The sequence below is a fragment of the Procambarus clarkii genome, chromosome 67 (genome assembly GCF_040958095.1).
Source record: "Procambarus clarkii isolate CNS0578487 chromosome 67, FALCON_Pclarkii_2.0, whole genome shotgun sequence".
Classification (NCBI taxonomy): Eukaryota; Metazoa; Arthropoda; class Malacostraca; order Decapoda; family Cambaridae; genus Procambarus; species Procambarus clarkii.
In genome coordinates, this window is record NC_091216.1 from 19,848,530 (window position 1) to 19,870,224 (window position 21,695).

Here is a 21,695-nt window from a genome sequence, read left to right on the forward strand (position 1 = left end):
GTGCAGGAGAACACTGTGGCATGTGGTGCAGGTGAACACTGTGGTATGTGGAGTAGTAACAGAGCCACAAACAAGTGGAAGATATAGCAGGGTATATCGCGTGACTCGGGAACATACTCTATAAACTTTTCAAGTATAATAATAAGATTCATACGAGTGTTAATTATGTGTAGACAAGACCTGTAGTGGAGTTCGGAGCAACGGTACAGGTGTGTGTACTCACCTAGTTGTACTCACCTAGTTGTGTTTGCGGGGGTTGAGCTCTGGCTCTTTGGTCCCGCCTCTCAACCGTCAATCAACAGGTGTACAGATTCCTGAGCCTATCGGGCTCTGTCATATCTACACTTGAAACTGTGTATGGAGTGAGCCTCCACCACATCACCCCCTAATGCATTCCATTTGTCAACCACTCTGACACTAAAAAAGTTCTTTCTAATATCTCTGTGGCTCATTTGGGCACTCAGTTTCCACCTGTGTCCCCTTGTGCGTGTTCCCCTTGTGTTAAATAGACTGTCTTTATCTACCCTATCAATCCCCTTCAGAATCTTGAATGTGGTGATCATGTCCCCCCTAACTCTTCTGTCTTCCAGCGAAGTGAGGTTTAATTCCCGTAGTCTCTCCTCGTAGCTCATACCTCTCAGCTCGGGTACTAGTCTAGTGGCAAACCTTTGAACCTTTTCCAGTTTAGTCTTATCCTTGACTAGATATGGACTCCATGCTGGGGCTGCATACTCCAGGATTGGCCTGACATATGTGGTATACAAAGTTCTGAATGATTCTTTACACAAGTTTCTGAATGCCGTTCGTATGTTGGCCAGCCTGGCATATGCCGCTGATGTTATCCGCTTGATATGTGCTGCAGGAGACAGGTCTGGCGTGATATCAACCCCCAAGTCTTTTTCCTTCTCTGACTCCTGAAGAATTTCCTCTCCCAGATGATACCTTGTATCTGGCCTCCTGCTCCCTACACCTATCTTCATTACATTACATTTGGTTGGGTTAAACTCTAACAACCATTTGTTCGACCATTCCTTCAGCTTGTCTAGGTCTTCTTGAAGCCTCAAACAGTCCTCTTCTGTTTTAATCCTTCTCATAATTTTAGCATCGTCCGCAAACATTGAGAGAACATTGTGTGTGTGTGTAGGTGTGTGTGTGTGTGTGTGTGTGTGTGTGTGTGTGTGTGTGTGTGTGTGTGTGTGTGTGTGTGTGTGTGTGTGTGTGTGTGTGTGTACTCACCTATTTGTGTTTGCGGGGGTTGAGCTCTGGCTCTTTGGTCCCGCCTCTCAACTGTCAATCAACAGGTGTACAGGTTCCTGAGCCTATTGGCCTCTATCATATCTACACTTGAAACTGTGTATGGAGTCAGCCTCCACCACACCTGTGTGTGTGTGTGTGTGTGTATGTGTGTGTGTGTGTGTGTGTGTGTGTGTGTGGACCTCGGGAGCCTGCACCAAGGGGAAGCCTCCGACCAGCTTAGGTACCTCCTGCAGCACTGTTTCCTACTCAAGTTCTCTCATTACTTCAAGTTAGGGGCCCGCCAGGCAGTTACATATTTCACCACATTGTACATTCCCCCGGCGGCGGCCTGCCGGAGCTGGCCCACCATCCCTGATGCCCCATGCTGCTGCTGACACCTGGTTATGCTGACAGCTGCTCCTGCTGACATGACCCCCAGCATGGAGGTGACCCCACAGCATGAAGGTGACCCCCACAGCATGGAGGTGACCCCCACAGCATGGAGGTGACCCCACAGCATGGAGGTGACCCCCACAGCATGGAGGTGACCCCCACAGCATGGAGGTGACCCCACAGCATGGAGGTGACCCCCACAGCATGGAGGTGACCCCCAGCATGGAGGTGACCCCCACAGCATGGAGGTGACCCCCAGCATGGAGGTGACCCCCAGCATGGAGGTGACCCCCAGCATGGAGGTGACCCCCAGCATGGAGGTGACTCCCAGCATGGAGGTGACCCCCAGCATGGAGGTGACCCCCAGCATGGAGGTGACTCCCAGCATGGAGGTGACCCCCAGCATGGAGGTGACTCCCAGCATGGAGGTGACTCCCAGCATGGAGGTGTCGTTCAGACACCTGTACTGTAAGAGAACACCAAATTGTCTGGTAAATTTCCTCTGCTATATAATGTCTTACTACAAAAAAACTGATGTAGAATATAAAGATTGAAAAATCAAATATATTAGTCTACAGTCAGCACGGGCTGATGGGTAAAGACAAGAGCCACACCCAGAGAGCCACACCCAGAAGGCCACACCTACAGGCCCACACCCAGAGGGCCACACTAACAGGGCCACACCCACAGGGGCCACACCCACAGGGGCCACACCCACAGGGCCACACCCACAGGGTCACACCCACAGGGCCACACCCACAGGGGCCACACCCACAGGGGCCACACCCACAGGGGCCACACCCACAGGGGCCACACCCACAGGGCCACACCCACAGGGTCACACCCACAGGGCCACACCCACAGGGCCACACCCACAGGGGCCACATCCACAGGGCCACACCCACAGGGTCACACCCACAGGGCCACACCCACAGGGGCCACACCCACAGAGCCACACCCACAGGGGCCACACCCACAGAGGCCACACCCACAGAGGCCACACCCACAGGGGCCACACCCACAGGGCCACACCCACAGGGTCACAACCACAGGGCCACATCCACAGAGCCACACCCACAGGGGCCACACCCACAGGGCCACACCCACAGGGGCCACACCAGCTACTGTTGGGTAAGGGTTGAGAGTGGGTGTACTATAAATGTGTTGTGGAGTGTTTAAGGCTGGTGTTGAGAGAGGGCGAGCGTCAGGGGCAGAGCTTCGCGTGTTGAGAGCAGCCAGGCACGAGGCTCTCTGTACATCAATACTGGCACCCAACACCACCACTACTACTACTCTGACTTATATATAGGCACTACGGGCTCACCATAGACCGTGCTACTTGGAACTACAACAACATACTCTAACTTTATATACGCTCCTGCCCTCTTTACCTGTGTCTTGTAATGTACTGGGATGTACTTGGTAGCCTAGTTTGTGCCTGCCGGCAGCGGGCTCTAGCTGCTGGGCCGGGCTTCGCCACCATGAGAGAAAGAGGTGAGGTAAACTCCCTGACGAACGCTTCGAGGTACGAGTCTTTGAGAGGTGGGGAAGGGAGTGGTTCTTGTGCCTTCCTGAGATATGTCGCGAGAGACCTTCCGTTTGTGAGGCCTTCTGGCCACCGGTTCTCACTCATAACTACTCACTCCTGCTTTTCACTCATTCCGGAACCTGTTCCCCCACTCACCTCGTACAAAATCATCAACCTTCTTTTGTGCATGCGTGTCCGTGTGTGTGTGTGTGTGTGTGTGTGTGTGTGTGTGTGTGTGTGTGTGTGTGTGTGTTTACTAGTTGTGTTTTTGCGGGGGTTGAGCTTTGCTCTTTCGGCCCGCCTCTCAACTGTCAATCAACTGTTTACTACCTACTTTTTTTTTTTTTTCCCCACACCACACACACACACCCCAGGAAGCAGCCCGTGACAGCTGACTAACTCCCAGGTACCTATTTACTGCTAGGTAACAGGGGCACTTAGGGTGAAAGAAACTTTCCCATTTGTTTCTGCCTCGTGCGGGAATCGAACCCGCGCCACAGAATTACGAGTCCTGCGCGCTATCCACCAGGATAGCGTGTGTGTTTGTGTGTGTGTGTGTGTGTGTGTGTGTGTGTGTGTGTATGTATGTGTGTGTGTGTGTGTGTGTGTGTGTGTGTGTGTGTGTGTGTGTGTGTGTGTGTGGGTGTGTGTGTGTGTGTGAGAAACATGTACACACTAAAGAGATCATTAAACACAGTTCTATTGTCAAGTTTTTTCCCTCTCGTTAAAAATAATTCAATTCCTTAATGGACGGCTCGATTTATTTACTGCGTCAGAGGCAGCGACAGGTTATCACCATATATATTATTGTGTGAAGCTGCTCTACAGTCACCTGAGCACTGGTGCTCTACAGTCCCCTGAGCACTGGTGCTCTACAGTCACCTGAGCACTGGTGCTCTACAGTCCCCTGAGCACTGGTGCTCTACAGTCCCCTGAGCACTGGTGCTCTACAGTCCCCTGAGCACTGGTGCTCTACAGTCACCTGAGCACTGGTGCTCTACAGTCCCCTGAGCACTGGTGCTCTACAGTCCCCTGAGCACTGGTGCTCTACAGTCACCCTGAACACTGGTGCTCTACAGTCACCCTGATCACTGGTGCTCTACAGTCACCTGAACACTGGTGCTCTACAGTCACCTGAGCACTGGTGCTCTACAGTCACCTGAACACTGGTGCTCTACAGTCACCTGAACACTGGTGCTCTACAGTCACCTGATCACTGGTGTTCTACAGTCACCCTGAACACTGGTGCTCTACAGTCACCTGAACACTGGTGCTCTACAGTCACCCTGAACACTGGTGCTCTACAGTCACCCTGAACACTGGTGCTCTACAGTCACCCTGATCACTGGTGCTCTACAGTCACCTGAGCACTGGTGCTCTACAGTCACCCTGATCACTGGTGCTCTACAGTCACCTGAGCACTGGTGCTCTACAGTCACCTGAGCACTGGTGCTCTACAGTCACCTGAACACTGGTGCTCTACAGTCACCTGAACACTGGTGCTCTACAGTCACCTGAACACTGGTGCTCTACAGTCACCTGAACACTGGTGCTCTACAGTCCCGGAGAGGCAGCAGCAGGGAAAGTGATGTTAGCGGTCACCTTATAGGCCTAGGGTGATCACTCGGCCTTGGTCACAACCTATAATGTCATCCTTGTCTTCAATTGTTCTCTCTAAATCCTCTTCCTTTTCCGTATTCTTTCCTCTCCTTTCGTCTTTTTATCGTCGCTCTGCTGACTCCCCCCCCCCCCCGCCCCACCTCTCACCTCTCACTCTCCCTCACTCTCCCACCACCTCTCACCCCCCACTCTCCCACCACCTCTCACCCCCCACTATCCCTCACTCTCCCACCACCTCTCACCTCCCACTGTCCCTCACTCTCCCACCACCTCTCACCTCCCACTCTCCCACCACCTCTCACCCCCCACTCTCCCCCCACTCTCCCACCACCTCTCACCTCCCACTGTCCCTCACTCTCCCACCACCTCTCACCTCCCTCACTCTCCCACCACCTCTCACCTCCCACTCTCCCACCACCTCTCACCCCCCACTCTCCCACCACCTCTCACCTCCCACTGTCCCTCACTCTCCCACCACCTCTCACCTCCCTCACTCTCCCACCACCTCTCACCTCCCACTCTCCCACCACCTCTCACCTCCCACTCTCCCACCACCTCTCACCCCCCACTCTCCCACCACCTCTCACCCCCCACTCTCCCACCACCTCTCACCTCCCACTCTCCCACCACCTCTCACCCCCCACTCTCCCACCACCTCTCCCCCCCACTCTCCCACCACCTCTCACCTCCCACTCTCCCACCACCTCTCCCCCCCACTCTCCCACCACCTCTCACCTCCCACTCTCCCACCACCTCTCACCCCCCACTCTCCCACCACCTCTCACCTCCCACTCTCCCACCACCTCTCACCTCCCACTCTCCCACCACCTCTCACCCCCCACTCTCCCACCACCTCTCACCTCCCACTCTCCCACCACCTCTCACCTCCCACTCTCCCTCACTCTCCCACAGCATCTCTCAGCCGTGGTATTCGCCCCATTATGCGCGGGCCTCTCATAATGACAGAGCTGGAAAAATGTTATGCAAAACTCCAGTAATGAAACGATGCGGACCAACCGCATTCAGGGTAGGTTGTGGGGGGGGGGGGGTTGTGCAGTCTTCTTAATAGCACGTCGCATTTTGACGTATTCTCCACCTATAGCCAAAAATTGTCGTATTAGAAAATAGTAGCGGCTGGCGAAATTGACATACTGTCCCCTTTTCTGTTTTAGGTCCTCTGGCAGGTTAGGAGAGGGGACTTTATTACGACATTTTCTTGACGATGGGAAACCTTAGGAGGACGGGCTGGGTTTGTGTGAGTATGGGGGGGGGGGTTGTGGTGGATTACGTTACTCTGCTGTTACCGTCCGATGATTTCCAGGATCAACGGCCCCGCCATCCCCATCTCTGATCAGGCCTCCTGATTGGTGGTCTGGTCAACCAGGCTGTTGGACGCGGATGAATCACAGCCTACTTAACCAGGTATCCTTTGGAGATGCTTATCAAATTTTCTCTTGAACACTGTGAGGGGTCGGCCAGTTATGCCCCTTATGTGTAGTGGAAGCGTGTTGAACAGTCTCGGGCCTCTGATGTTGATTGAGTTCTGTCTCAGAGTACCTGTTGCACCTCTGCTTTTCAACGGGGGTATTCTGCACATCCTGCCATGCCTCCTGGTCTCATGTGATCTTATGCCTGTGTGCAGGTTTGCGACCAGCCCCTCTACTATTTTCCACGTGTAAATTATTATATATGGTGTGTATAGGTGTGAGGAGAAGGCAGAGCTTCACACGCACGGGTCCTGAAGAGAGAGCACCCCCCCCCCTCCCCAGTACAGCTTCTCTCCACGCCACCATCGATGACTTTTAAGGACATTTTGAGTTAAAATTGGGAAGAATCTATCTTAACATTGTTTCGCACTTACGCCAGCTACCACAGCACCAAGCTCAGACGTGCACCACCATCATTATAAACAATTAGCTCCTCCATATGTATACCTAATTACTTTGAAGTCAAATTTCATAGAAAGACTTATTTGTTATGTCTAAAATAGAATTCTGATGGAATAAGTTTGAGATCTCCGAGACGAGCAGAATACTCTTTTTGGAACACTTAACTTATAACAAACCTCCCTCCACTATAAGTTAACCAAGAATTTGGACTGGTCGGTACAGCGACGACCCTTGCTTCTTACTGGTCGACGTTCAATCCCCCGACGGTCCATGTGGTTTGGAGGGTTCATTCCCTCCGTCCGACCCCGAGTCCTGATAACCCTGGCAGGAGCGATGTGGTCGTACCCCGCCCTAGCTCTTCATCTTGCCACAAACAAAAAATATATAAAACATAATTCCTGTTCACTAACTTGGATCACCAAGCAAACGTGCCATTTCCAAAATTAAATTCCTTAGCTTCTTTCAGCATTAACAGGAAGTCATTAAAAATACCTTGCGTTAAGCTCCCTAAACTCCGATGGTTCGTGTCTTCCTGTCCCCTCCCCCCCACCCGCCTTGTTGGGGGGACAGAGAAGCCCATTCGGCTTATCAAGGTCCTCCTCCTCGGTCCACTAATGCCCCATCCACAAGATACAACCCCACAACACTCGCCTATCTCCGGGGACCTATTAAATAGTAGGTGAACAGAGGTATGAGGTGAATGAACACAGTGCCCAAATGTGTGTGTGTGTGTGTGTGTGTGTGTGTGTGTGTGTGTGTGTGTGTGTGTGTGTGTGTGTGTGTGTGTGTGTGTGTGTCCGGTCGCGCATTAATCGTGCCTGGGGCTTCTGGGTTGTAACCCTAAGGCGCTGTCCACTACGCTACGGGACCCAGAGGTTTACATGGTGTACACAGCGTGTATGTTAAGTTTACATGGTGTACACAGCGTGTATTACAGTTTACATCGTCTCCGACCTTCAATTATTCAAATTCACACAAAATTAAACAAATTAAAAACTTCAAGCTGCCTTTAACAAAGCAACAAGCAATTTAAGACCAATTTATAGGTAATGGAAACAGTTAATAAACTATTCAGATGACTGAAAAACAGTCTCCCTTGGTGGCGCAGCGGCAACTCACTCGCCTTGCTCCTCAACACCGATTTGGTCTGGGTTCCAATCCTGGCCAATGAGGCTTGACTTGTCGCCAATCCTTAAATGTTCGCCTCTGTTTACTCAGGAGTAATTGGGCACCTGGCTGTAAACCGGCTGGCGGGTGCTGGTCTAGAAAGAAGCAGTGGGTAAGAGACCAGAAGACATGGCAGGATGTGCAGAATACCCCCGTTGAAAAACAGAGGTGTAACTGGTACTCTGAGAGAGAACTCTATCAACATCAGAGGCCCGAGACTGTTCAACACGCTTCCACTACACATAAGGGGCATAACTGGCCGACCCCTCACAGTGTTCAAGAGAGAACTGGATAAGCACCTCCAAAGGATACCTGATCAACCAGGCTGTGACTCGTACGTCAGGCTGCGAGCAGCCGCGTCCAACAGCCTGGTTGATCAGTCCGGCAACCAGGAGGCCTGGTCGACGACCGGGCCGCGGGGACGCTAAGCCCCGGAAGCACCTCAAGGTAAGGCTGACTATGACCTATGGGGGAGGGAGAGCTGCCAGTGTGCAGGCTGGAGTCAGCAGTGTGTGTTCCTGTACCCACCTCTGTAAATCAGTGTTAACCCCTGCTATATATCAAATCATATAATATATATAATAATATATATATATATATATATATATATATATATATATATATATATATATATATATATTTATATATATATATATATATATATATATATATATATATATATATATATATATATATATATATATATATATATATATATATATAGAGAGAGAGAGAGAGAGAGAGAGAGAGAGAGAGAGACAGAGACAGAGACAGAGAGAGAGAGAGAGAGAGAGAGAGAGAGAGAGAGAGAGAGAGAGAGAGAGAGACAGAGAGAGAGAGAGAGAGAGAGAGAGGGGGGGGGGTGGGGAGGGGGGGCAATGTGCAGCTTGCGATGTAGTCGTGTTCACTGGAGCGTCCGAATGGGTTGTTGACAATCATTGCAACATCAGTGACGTAACACGCGGCGGCGGCAGCGATGTGCCGTGACAAAATGGCGCCAAATTTAAACCGGCAGTGGCCGGGTCTCGTTTCCCTTCTCTCCGCCCTCACTCCCACATCTCTCTTCTTTTCCCTCTCTCCCTATCCTCCATCTCCTCTCTCCCTATCTACCCCCTCTCCTCCCCCTCCTCCCTCTCGTAACAAACAACCCGAGCCAATGCACACAGTATCCACACCGTTATTTTACAATTGTTGCTTTCATGTGACTTAACAACGTGGTTGAAAACGTTGGAGTTATTTTGTAAGTTGGAATACTGTGAATAGCTGAAACTCGTTGAAAAACTCTGGCAAACAAAACCCCATTTGAGACATCTCAGAAATCACTGGGACTCTCATTTGGACCCGATGCTTTCTGAAAGGAGACACTAGGGCCGACCCTGTCCGACCTATGACAGTCCCCTACAACCTATGTGTCATGTTGAAAAGCTGTCAGGGTAGCCCTGAATATCTGGCATCCAACTTGGGACAAACACACTCTTTTATGGATAAAGATATTGTCAACATGCTCAAAAGTGACTAAATTGAACGTTTAAAGAAAGTGTTAATTTACTTCTAAAGACGCCTCTAAGGTTAGCGGTTTCTCGTGATAATTACCGTACCACTAAGCCTAGCGCCACGACCAGTGAGTAATTACTTTAGCTGCGTTGTAAACTGACTACACGACTGTTGCCTTAGTAACACCAAACTGATTATATCCGCACGTATAGTCTGTGAGAACTCAGACGTGAACCTCAGTCTGAGTGGTGGTCGTGCTGCACCATTGTGCTTTGTGCTGCACCGTGCTGCACCGTGTTTCACCGTACTGCCTCGTGCTTCACCGTGCTGTACCGTACTGCCTCGTGCTTCACCGTGCTGCACCGTACTGCTTCGTGCTTCACCGTGCTGCACCGTACTGCCTCGTGCTTCACCGTGCTGCCTCGTGCTTCACCGTGCTGCACCGTACTGCTTCGTGCTTCATCGTGCTGCACCGTACTGCCTCGTGCTTCACCGTGCTGCCTCGTGCTTCACCGTGCTGCACCGTACTGCCTCGTGCTTCACCGTGCTGCACCGTACTGCCTCGTGCTTCACCGTGCTGCACCGTACTGCCTCGTGCTTCACCGTGCTGTACCGTACTGCCTCGTGCTTCACCGTGCTGCACCGTACTGCTTCGTGCTTCACCGTGCTGCACCGTACTGCCTCGTGCTTCACCGTGCTGCCTCGTGCTTCACCGTGCTGCACCGTACTGCCTCGTGCTTCACCGTGCTGCACCGTACTGCCTCGTGCTTCACCCTGCTGCACCGTACTGCCTCGTGCTTCACCCTGCTGCACCGTACTGACTCGTGCTTCACCGTGCTGCCTCGTGCTTCACCGTGCTGCACCGTACTGCCTCGTGCTTCACCGTGCTGCACCGTACTGCCTCGTGCTGCACCGTACTGCCTCGTGCTTCACTGTGCTGCACCGTACTGCCTCGTGCTTCACCGTGCTGCACCGTACTGCCTCGTGCTTCACCGTGCTGCACCGTACTGACTCGTGCTTCACCGTGCTGCCTCGTGCTTCACCGTGCTGCACCGTACTGCCTCGTGCTTCACCGTGCTGCACCGTACTGCCTCGTGCTGCACCGTACTGCCTCGTGCTTCACCGTGCTGCACCGTACTGCCTCGTGCTTCACCGTGCTGCACCGTACTGCCTCGTGCTTCACCGTGCTGCACCGTACTGCCTCGTGCTGCACCGTACTGCTTCGTGCTGCACCGTACTGCCTCGTGCTTCACCGTACTGCCTCGTGCTTCACTGTACTGCCTGGTGCTGCACGGTATGATGGAGCAGACCACTGTGGCCTCCGTGCCAGGGCCCGACCATGGACCAGAGGGCCCCTGCCAGGGCCCGACCATGGACCAGAGGGCCCCTGCCAGGGCCCGACCATGGACCAGAGGGCCCCTGCCAGGGCCCGACCATGGACCAGAGGGCCCCTGCCAGGGCCCGACCATGGACCAGAGGGCCCCTGCCAGGGCCCGACCATGGACCAGAGGGCCCCTGCCAGGGCCCGACCATGGACCAGAGGGCCCCTGCCAGGGCCCGACCATGGACCAGAGGGCCCCTGCCAGCTAACACAGCCCGCGGCGCTAATCACAGTGATGCACCGATGAGTTTGTTTAATCCTTACTCTAATAACGCAGCGAGTGAACTCGTCTTTATGAGCCCCACGGAATGTTTTGTTGCTACTGCTGCCTTCCTCTCCCGGCTGGGAGGGGCCCGCTCTCTGGGACGGGGTCGGTGGGACGGGGTCGGTGGGACGGGGCGAAATTGGAGAGTTGGGAGAGTTGGGGGGGAGCTAGGGGAGGGGGGGAGGGTGAGAGAAAGCTTAAAACTGAACATTCGAAAATGGACATTGCAATGAAAAATGCTGAACTTTTGTGCGGGAGAGGATAAAACTCACTTTAATAGCTCCACTTTAGCTGTTAAGTGCTCGTAATTTGCATGAAATTGTCATAGTTACTGACAGAAGCGCTGACATATTTCTCATTGCTGGAGATTACAGCCAGACTGTGTCCCGTGACGTCACACTCCATCACCATCCTCACCTCCGTGTACACACACACACACACACACACACACACACACACACACACACACACACACTTATTGCTGCGCTCTCTCCCTCCCTCGCTCTCCATTTCACTCTCACTTATACTCCTGCTCTCACCCTCACTATCTCTCCCCCTCTCCCTCCTACTCTCCCCCTCACTGTGATATATAAAAAAGGTATGCGGTATACTCTGCGATATATCGCCCAGCGCTCCCTTCACCCGCTACAGTTCTCAGCTGAAGGTGATACATGTTTGTAACTTTTATGACAATTGTTGAGTGCCCCGAGGTACAGTGTCAGCGTTACCAGCGTGGCCCGAGGTACAGTGTCAGCGTTACCAGCGTGGCCCGAGGTACAGTGTCAGCGTTACCAGCGTGGCCCGAGGTACAGTCAGCGTTACCAGCGTGGCCCGAGGTACAGTGTCAGCGTTACCAGCGTGGCCCGAGGTACAGTCAGCGTTACCAGCGTGGCCCGAGGTACAGTCAGCGTTACCAGCGAGGCCCGAGGTACAGTCAGCGTTACCAGCGTGGCCCGAGGTACAGTCAGCGTTACCAGCGTGGCCCGAGGTACAGTGTCAGCGTTACCAGCGTGTCCCGAGGTACAGTCAGCGTTACCAGCGTGGCCCGAGGTACAGTGTCAGCGTTACCAGCGTGGCCCGAGGTACAGTCAGCGTTACCAGCGTGTCCCGAGGTACAGTCAGCGTTACCAGCGAGGCCCGAGGTACAGTCAGCGTTACCAGCGTGGCCCGAGGTACAGTCAGCGTTACCAGCGTGGCCCGAGGTACAGTCAGCGTTACCAGCGTGTCCCGAGGTACAGTCAGCGTTACCAGCGTGGCCCGAGGTACAGTCAGCGTTACCAGCGTGGCCCGAGGTACAGTGTCAGCGTTACCAACGTGCCCCGAGGTACAGTCAGCGTTACCAGCGTGGCCCGAGGTACAGTCAGCGTTACCAGCGTGTCCCGAGGTACAGTCAGCGTTACCAGCGTGGCCCGAGGTACAGTCAGCGTTACCAGCGTGTCCCGAGGTACAGTGTCAGCGTTACCAGCGTGTCCCGAGGTACAGTCAGCGTTACCAGCGTGTCCCGAGGTACAGTGTCAGCGTTACCAGCGTGGCCCGAGGTACAGTCAGCGTTACCAGCGTGTCCCGAGGTACAGTCAGCGTTACCAGCGTGGCCCGAGGTACAGTCAGCGTTACCAGCGTGTCCCGAGGTACAGTCAGCGTTACCAGCGTGTCCCGAGGTACAGTCAGCGTTACCAGCGTGTCCCGAGGTACAGTCAGCGTTACTAGCGTGTCCCGAGGTACAGTCAGCGTTACCAGCGTGTCCCGAGGTACAGTCAGCGTTACCAGCGTGTCCCGAGGTACAGTCAGCGTTACCAGCGTGTCCCGAGGTACAGTCAGCGTTACCAGCGTGTCCCGAGGTACAGTCAGCGTTACCAGCGTGGCCCGAGGTACAGTCAGCGTTACCAGCGTGTCCCGAGGTACAGTCAGCGTTACCAGCGTGTCCCGAGGTACAGTCAGCGTTACCAGCGTGTCCCGAGGTACAGTCAGCGTTACCAGCGTGTCCCGAGGTACAGTCAGCGTTACCAGCGTGGCCCGAGGTACAGTCAGCGTTACCAGCGTGGCCCGAGGTACAGTCAGCGTTACCAGCGTGTCCCGAGGTACAGTCAGCGTTACCAGCGTGTCCCGAGGTACAGTCAGCGTTACCAGCGTGTCCCGAGGTACAGTCAGCGTTACCAGCGTGTCCCGAGGTACAGTAAGCGTTACCAGCGTGGCCCGAGGTACAGTCAGCGTTACCAGCGTGGCCCGAGGTACAGTCAGCGTTACCAGCGTGTCCCGAGGTACAGTCAGCGTTACCAGCGTGTCCCGAGGTACAGTCAGCGTTACCAGCGTGTCCCGAGGTACAGTCAGCGTTACCAGCGTGCCCCGAGGTACAGTCAGCGTTACCAGCGTGCCCCGAGGTACAGTCAGCGTTACCAACGTACCACTGAGGTACAGTCAGCGTTACCAGCGTGCCCCGAGGTACAGTCAGCGTTACCAACGTACCACCGAGGTACAGTCAGCGTTACCAACGTACTACTGAGGTACAGTCAATACATAAGAGCAAGACTGAACTTGCAGGTTACAGCTGCTGTCTTCCCTTATTACTGTATAAAAACATCTTTGATAATGATTGATGAAGAGCTGTGAGGCGGAAGTTATCATTACACAAAGAAGCGCATATGATACCGAATACATATGAATACATATGAAGCCGAACCCACTAAGTTTACATTGTATTATGTTTTGTAAACCAGTACCTGATTAACTACTGCAGCATGAGATGAATTTGTCCTTAATGTTGGTATAGGACATAGTACTAGACCGCAGGTTACAGAAGCTCCTCCGTAGTTAGGATCACTACAATATGCATCAACCTCATAGAGACGCCTCGCGCACCCACTATGGCTCGGGACTTGAGCCCAACACTGTGTTGGGCTCAGGTGCCACCGGTCACCTCACCAGTTACTGTGCTGGGGTCTGTGAACCACCCCAGTCATGGGGTTCTGTCACCCCTGCCAGTGTTGTAAGCTTAGTACATAACACTAACTTCTACCTTATAACTCCGCCAGTGTTGTAAGCTAAGTACATAACACTAACTTCTACCTTATAACCCTGCCAGTGTTGTAAGCTCACTGTAACTTCTACCTTATAACCCTGCCAGTGTTGTAAGCTCACTGTAACTTCTACCTTATAACCCTGCCAGTGTTGTAAGTTAGCACTGGAAATGGTCGGCGTAGAGTCCGTGTTCCCCGCCAGTGATGCAGCACGGCCTTAGGGGTGATAGTGATTAAGCGGCAGATGAAAGTGTCACTAAGACTGGATGACAGAGCCGGTGGGGCCACCGCTCTCACTACATGTTTGTTGACACTTTGGCAAAGCTGAATTGTGGTGAGAGTGGAACTGTTATCTTGGCAAAGGGGAAGCCTGCTTGCTGGGGGCGGTGGAAGATTGCTGGGGGGGCGGTGGAAGCTTGCTGGGGGCTGTGGAAGCTTGCAGGGGGCGGTGGAAGCTTGTTGGGGGGCTGTGAAAGCTTGCTGGGGGCTGTGACAGCTTGCTGGGGGCTGTGGAAGCTTGCTGGGGGCTGTGGAAGCTTGCTGGGGGGCTGTGGAAGCTTGCTGGGGGCTGTGAATGCTTGCTGGGGGGCTGTGAATGCTTTCTGGGGGGCTGTGAAAGCTTTCTGGGGGGCTGTGAAAGCTTTCTGTGGGGCTGTGAAAGCTAGCTGGGGGCTGTGAAAGCTTACTGGGGGGCCTCTGAAAGCTTGCTGGGGGGGGATGTTAAAGCTTGCTGGAGGCTGTGAAAGCTTGCTGGGGGGCGATGGAAGCTTGCTGGGGGGCGGTGGAAGCTTGCTGGGGGGCGGTGGAAGCTTGCTGGGGGGCTGTGAAAGCTTGTTGGGGGGCTGTGAAAGCTTGCTGGGGGGCTGTGAAAGCTTTCTGGGGGCTGTGAAAGCTTGCTGGGGGGCTGTGAAAGCTTGCAGGGGGGCTGTGAAAGCTTGCTGGGGGCTGTGAAAGCTTGCTGGGGGGCTGTGAAAGCTTGCTGGGGGGCTGTGAAATCTTGCTGGGGGGCTGTGGAAGCTTGCTGGGGGGCTGTGGAAGCTTGCTGAGGGGCTGTGGAAGCTTGCTGGGGGGCTGTGGAAGCTTGCTGGGGGCTGTGAAAGCTTGCTGGGGGCTGTGAAAGCTTGGGAGTCTAGATTCGTGCACTTCTGCTTAGTAAATACCACTTCAAATTTAACGAAAGTCTGTTGATGAAGACGGCCTGGTGAATGTTTTAACCTAGCGTCCCTGGCCCGGGGCCTAGCGTCCCTGGCCCGGGGGCCTAGCGTCCCTGGCCCGGGGCCTAGCGTCCGTGGCCCGGGGGCCTAGCGTCCCTGGCCCGGGGCCTAGCGTCGCTGGCTCAGCCTGGCGTCTATACAGTGATTTAAGGAAGGTCATAGCATGTGTCTTGACAAAAAGTGACGGCTTGAACGACATTTCGGGAGAGGTGAATGTTGAACCACAATGATGCAGACGGGAGGGCTTTGAGAGGCGTCTGTACCACCTGGCCAATGTAGGGGGGGGGGGGTCTCTGTACCACCTGGCCAGTGTAGGGGTGGAGGGTCTCTGTACCATCTGGCCAGTGTAGGGGGGTCTCTGTACCACCTGGCCAGTGTAGGGGGGTCTCTGTACCATCTGGCCAGTGTAGGGGGGGGGGTCTCTGTACCATCTGGCCAGTGTAGGGGGATCTCTGTACCATCTGGCCAGTGTAGGGGGGATCTCTGTACCACCTGGCCAGTGTAAGGGTGGAGGGTCTCTGTACCATCTGGCCAGTGTAGGGGGGTCTCTGTACCATCTGGCCAGTGTAGGGGGGTCTCTGTACCATCTGGCCAGTGTAGGGGGGTCTCTGTACCATCTGGCCAGTGTAGGGGGGATCTCTGTACCATCTGGCCAGTGTAGGGGGATCTCTGTACCACCTGGCCAGTGTAGGGGGGTCTCTGTACCACCTGGCCAGTGTAGGGGGGTCTCTGTACCACCTGGCCAGTGTAGGGGGGTCTCTGTACCACCTGGCCAGTGTAGGGGGGTCTCTGTACCACCTGGCCAGTGTAGGGGGGTCTCTGTACCACCTGGCCAGTGTAGGGGGGTCTCTGTACCACCTGGCCAGTGTAGGGGGGTCTCTGTACCACCTGGCCAGTGTAGGGGGGTCTCTGTACCACCTGGCCAGTGTAGGGGGGTCTCTGTACCACCTGGCCAGTGTAGGGGGGTCTCTGTACCACCTGGCCAGTGTAGGGGGGTCTCTGTACCACCTGGCCAGTGTAGGGGGGTCTCTATACCACCTGGCCAGTGTAGGGGGGAACTCTGTACCACCTGGCCAGTATAGGGGGGATCTCTGTACCACCTGGCCAGTGTAGGGGGATCTCTATACCACCTGGCCAGTGTAGGGGGGATCTCTGTACCACCTGGCCAGTGTAGGGGGGGGGGTCTCTGTACCACCTGGCCAGTGTAGGGGGGGGGGTCTCTGTACCACCTGGCCAGTGTAGGGGGGGGGTCTCTGTACCACCTGGCCAGTGTAGGGGGGTCTCTATACCACCTGGCCAGTGTAGGGGGGGGGTCTCTGTACCACCTGGCCAGTGTAGGGGGGGGGGTCTCTGTACCACCTGGCCAGTGTAGGGGGGGTCTCTGTACCACCTGGCCAGTGTAGGGGGGGTCTCTGTACCACCTGGCCAGTGTAGGGGGGGGTCTCTGTACCACCTGGCCAGTGTAGGGGGGGGTCTCTGTACCACCTGTCCAGTGTAGAGGGGGGTCTCTGTACCACCTGGCCAGTGTAGGGGGGGTCTCTGTACCACCTGGCCAGTGTAGGGGGGGGTCTCTGTACCACCTGGCCAGTGTAGAGGGGGGGTCTCTGTACCACCTGGCCAGTGTAGGGGGGGTCTCTGTACCACCTGGCCAGTGCAGGGGGGTCTCTGTACCACCTGGCCAGTGTAGGGGGGGTCTCTGTACCACCTGGCCAGTGTCAGGGGGGGTCGTCTCGGCCCTGGTGACCGACTTGGTGAGCTTCTAAATATATGATCTTGGTCGATTTGGGGTATGAAGCACAACTGCTTGGCCCTTCCTATTTGATCCAAAACTTGTTGTAGACAGCTTGTGACAGACGAGTGACGTGAAGGACATCTCTAGTTGTGAACTTTCTACGTTCAATAATAACATGACTGAGTGCAACAGTCTTTATGATATTCAAGTGGCTTATTATAACTGCTTCAAATGGGAATAATACCTTTTTATATTTACAAAAGCATCAGACATGCTTTCCAATGCAGTTTTAGGAAACTCATTTGGTTTATTTAATTTTCTGATCACTTACTCAATAATATCAGAAACTAGTGATGAATTTCAGCAAGGTTTAATCATTTACCGTAATGTATCCTGGCTTCAGTAGTCAGATGGTGCATGTGGTGAACGCAGCCCACTAAACTACCGTGAAATTTTGTACCATAGGTTAAATATGCCTCATTCTTAATACATAAAATTAACATATGATGATGACCGCATTTCCCTGCAGTTCAGCGTATGACGATATCCGCGGGTTAAGGGTTAAAATGCGGCTATCGTTACCCGCAGATCCCTCCCCGTGCAGTGTGGTTATCTTCACGTGATGATTACAATCATCACCCGCTTGTTAACGTGCACACAAGCTGTTGATCTCTCAATGACCATTACGGTAGTACTGAACCATCCTGGTGGTGGTTAAGTTTACACTGTGTACACCGTCCAGGTGGTGGTCAAGTTTACACTGTGTACACCGTCCAGCTGGTGGTCAAGTTTACACTGTGTACACCGTCCTGGTGGTGGTCATGTTTACACTGTGTACACCGTCCTGGTGGTGGTCAAGTTTACACTGTGTACACCGTCCAGCTGGTGGTCAAGTTTACACTGTGTACACCGTCCTGGTGGTGGTCAAGTTTACACTGTGTACACCGTCCAGCTGGTGGTCAAGTTTACACTGTGTACACCGTCCAGGTGGTGGTCAAGTTTACACTGTGTACACCGTCCTGGTGGTGGTCAAGTTTACAATGTGTACAACGTCCAGCTGGTGGTCAAGTTTACACTGTGTACACCGTCCAGGTATACACTGTGTGTACACCAGCCTGTATATTAATTACACATTAATACAGCAGCTACACCAGCGTGTATATATCTGCCACAGTCTAGGCAAGACATTCGCTAACGTTTCACAATTTGTAAAATTAAATTGTCAATTATGTCAACACATATATATACTGGTACGAGGCTGCTGGCACTCTGGAAAATCAATTAAAGCTCTGATAAGAGTAATCTTTCCTCAGATTACTTTCCTCCAATAACGGCTGGGTAAGGTCACCACAACATCATATTATTATTTGGGGAGAAACTCTGGATATTTAGTGCGCCAGCCCCCACCCGATATTCTCACCCACTTCCTCAAAAATCGTAAAACAATATTCGTTCGGGATTATTAACAAATATCTAACTGCGCTTTTGTAATTTGTTCAACCCTTCATTATATATATATATATATATATATATATATATATATATATATATATATATATATATATATATATATATATAAATTCATTATGTTTTGGTAGCAGTCTTAAGAAAAATAGAGAATATTCTCTCTTCTTCTCCCTCTCTTTTTCTCTCTCTTCTTCATCTCTCCTTCTATATAAACACTTCACACATAGTTGGTTTATAAACGACAATCTGGCACTCAGGACTTATACAGATTATCCGGAAAAATCTAAGGACGAAATCGCTACCATCAGCCATTGTACAGTGTGTGAGAGCAAGTACTGCTATTACATCCTGCTGTCATTAACGCTTCAGGTTTTATATGGGGGGAAAAAAGTCGAGTTATAATGGAAGAAATATTTTTCGTTGGGGGGGGGGCCACAATAGCATAGTGTAATGTGGCCCTGTGTTGTTTGATGGTAATCCTGACCCGCCCATGTTGGGCTCATACCTGAGAGCAATTACTGGGGAATTTTGAGTAAGCTAGCCCCAAGTGGCTGCCCTCCAACCTCGGACAGACATTTCCATATATATATTTACTAAATAGAAGCAGAAGCCAAGAGTGCCGAGGTCTTTCTTCCCCCTCTTCTCTCTCTCACTCTCACTCTCCCGCCTTCCTCCCGCTATCACTGAGTACATTTTCTTTATATTTTCCCAAGAACAGTGATTAATGTTTTGCAATACTATATGAAAAATTAATTTTGAAATTTTTGTGTCGAGTCGTCTTGAGGGGCAAGGATGTGATCATGCCATAGGGTTTTTGTTTGAATGTTGCTGACCCCGACCTGACCATGTTTGGCACATACCCCACAGTAACCGGGGTGCAAAGTTGAGTGAGGCTAGCCCTAATCACCTGGGCTGCATCCTCAAACAGATATTTGAATTTACATCTATAAAATCGAATGTTTATTAGTTAATTAGAGGCTTCTAATGCTTATTAGTAGCATTTACATTGAGATCTGAAATTTTCACGAAATTTGAAATAGATTATTTTTTTCTATAGAATTATTTAGAAGCTTCAGGAGGAGAAGGGGACATATTAGAAGTGAGGGGAAGGGAGAGGGGAAGGAGAGTTGAGAGGGGGTAAGGGAAAGAGTGGACTAGATGGAAAAGTCGGGTTATTGTAGACGATGTGATGTATATTAGTGCAAGGTGACTTGATTGTTGAACCAGAATTTATATATAGTTCTTCGGCTGTCTGGTCCTTATATTGCCGTTTCTGCCAATTTTTTCGGGGTTGCTGCTAAGGATGTCTCTGCCTACGGTCAGGTTGTATGTTTGAATATCATGTGAGAGGCCTTGTTGTTTATGCATTGTTTCCCCACCTTGGAAGATGATGTTTCGCCTATATAGTTACGTCGTTCCGGCCAACAGTCCTTAAGTGGGGAAGTAAGGGAACAAAGGACATTCATCTCCTCCCTAGCATACTATTTAGTGTCAGGAGAGTTCTTCATAAGCAAGTTGGTGATCATCTTACCCTTACTACTGTTGTATACAAGGCCAATGTTCACATGGATCCCTACCTGACAACTTCCTGGTAACCACGAGGTGGCACTCATAACTCAAGACGCTCAGCCATAAACAGCCTCATGTTGGCTTTGCCGTTCTTAAGAACATCATAGTGTGATAGTTCCTTTCCCCTAAGGAATGGGTTATCAGGAGAAAACGTCAAGCCATTACGACTATATAGCACTTTAATATGAGGATAAGGATTTGGGATGGGACGGGGGAAAGAATGGTGCCCAACCACTAGGACTGTCTGGGATTGAACGCCGACCTGCAGGAAGCAGGACCATCGCTCTACCGTCCAGCCCAATCCTAAACTCACTCACATTTGAAAAATGTTCTATCGTGTAAAAAAAAAAAGCATGAAATGGAGTCAAGGGATGGTATGAAGGCTCTGGCACACAGTTGTATCCTGGTTCATCTAGTACATTAAACTTTTAGCAATAAAGAAAATCATGTGTAGGGACAGGCATTACCACCAGCATATTTGAAACTAGTCCCAGTAAGAGAGAGTACGTGATAACAGCCAGGGCCCGGGAGCTAGACCATACTCATCACAGCAATAGTGTAGTGCACATTGTATAGTTCATCACAAAAGTAATTTGGGTTCCAGGAATCGTCTGACTACAACACCAACATTCTACAATATTTTCTCTTCAAATACACATTTCATAATGATTTTCCTTCTCTGCGTCCCACTCCAAATTGGTTACTCATCATTATAAACTTGCAGAAGCCCGCACGGGAGATTAGCATACGTTGTGTTGGGCAGAGAGCGCCCCCAGAGGCGGCACCTGTGGTGTAGCACACTCTTGACCCGCCTCACCACCCCCCTTCCACCACTACTCCAGCTCCACCACCAACAACAAATGCACAGAAACACTGCTCGTCCCCCACCCCAATACAACTTACTATCTCCCGCCTCCAAACCCTCCCACTCTTTATAACGCTCCTCCTCCTTACTACCCTACACCTACTCCTGCTGCTGCTCTCTCTCTCCCTCCCTCCTCCCTCTCCCTCCCTCTCTCTGGCTGGTATCATTTGTTAGCTGAATGCCGTCTAAAGTTTGGGGAGAGGAGTTGGGGAAATATGCGACGTTTTTATGCTTTCCAGATGCTGCAAAGTGAATAAGTTGTCTTAAGCACCGTCCCTTAGTGTGTATTAAACCTTGAGTGAGCACAGGTCCTGCTGTCATCAGACGTCCCTCACTCTCCCTCTCTCTCCTGGGCAGTGTCAAGGGTCAGTCACGCGGGCCAGGCTGACACAGTCACCGCCCCGCTCCTGTGTCACGAGAGTTCATTACGGGCTCACCATAGCACGTGCTACCTGCAACGTGTGCTTGCCAGTAGCTGCATCTAAAACAGCAGCAGCAGCGGCTGAGGCGCTCAGTTGCACGGGTGACACATTCAGCTGCGCGGCCGAGATCAGTTCCACAGATATTTCAATCAGTTGTGCTGGCGAGGCGACCATTTGTATGAACCAGGTCAGAGGAGGACGGACTTGGTGGGAGGAGGACGGACTTGGTGGGAGGAGGACGGACTTGGTGAGAGGAGGACGGACTTGGTGAGAGGAGGACGGACTTGGTGAGAGGAGGACGGACTTGGTGGGAGGAGGACGGACTTGGTGAGAGGAGGACGGACTTGGTGAGAGGAGGACGGACTTGGTGAGAGGAGCCTGGCGCCAGGTGACAAGTACCGGTCAAGAGGAGCCTGGCGCCAGGTGACAAGTACCGGTC

The 21,695-nt window shown here is 52.3% G+C and overlaps 4 protein-coding genes across 4 annotated transcripts in view; 2 read left to right on the forward strand and 2 right to left on the reverse strand.

Annotated features, from left to right (window-relative positions):
• The window catches only part of LOC123767758 (choline-phosphate cytidylyltransferase B), a 664,019-nt gene that overhangs the window by 511,132 nt on the left and 131,192 nt on the right, over positions 1-21,695 (reverse strand). The window lies entirely within an intron of this gene.
• Positions 1-21,695, forward strand: part of LOC123767754 (chondroadherin) — a 144,908-nt gene that overhangs the window by 10,882 nt on the left and 112,331 nt on the right. The window lies entirely within an intron of this gene.
• LOC138355376 (adhesive plaque matrix protein-like) lies at positions 11,645-13,150 on the forward strand. Its single transcript, XM_069310263.1, has one exon. It carries the CDS (start codon positions 11,645-11,647, stop codon positions 13,148-13,150), a length of 1,506 nt encoding a protein of 501 aa, XP_069166364.1.
• On the reverse strand, positions 14,284-21,430 carry LOC138355377 (uncharacterized). Its single transcript, XM_069310264.1, has 2 exons — positions 21,272-21,430; positions 14,284-15,132 (listed from the first exon to the last, which is right to left on the reverse strand). The coding sequence occupies exons 1-2, from the start codon at positions 21,428-21,430 to the stop codon at positions 14,284-14,286; spliced, it is 1,008 nt and encodes a 335-aa protein (XP_069166365.1).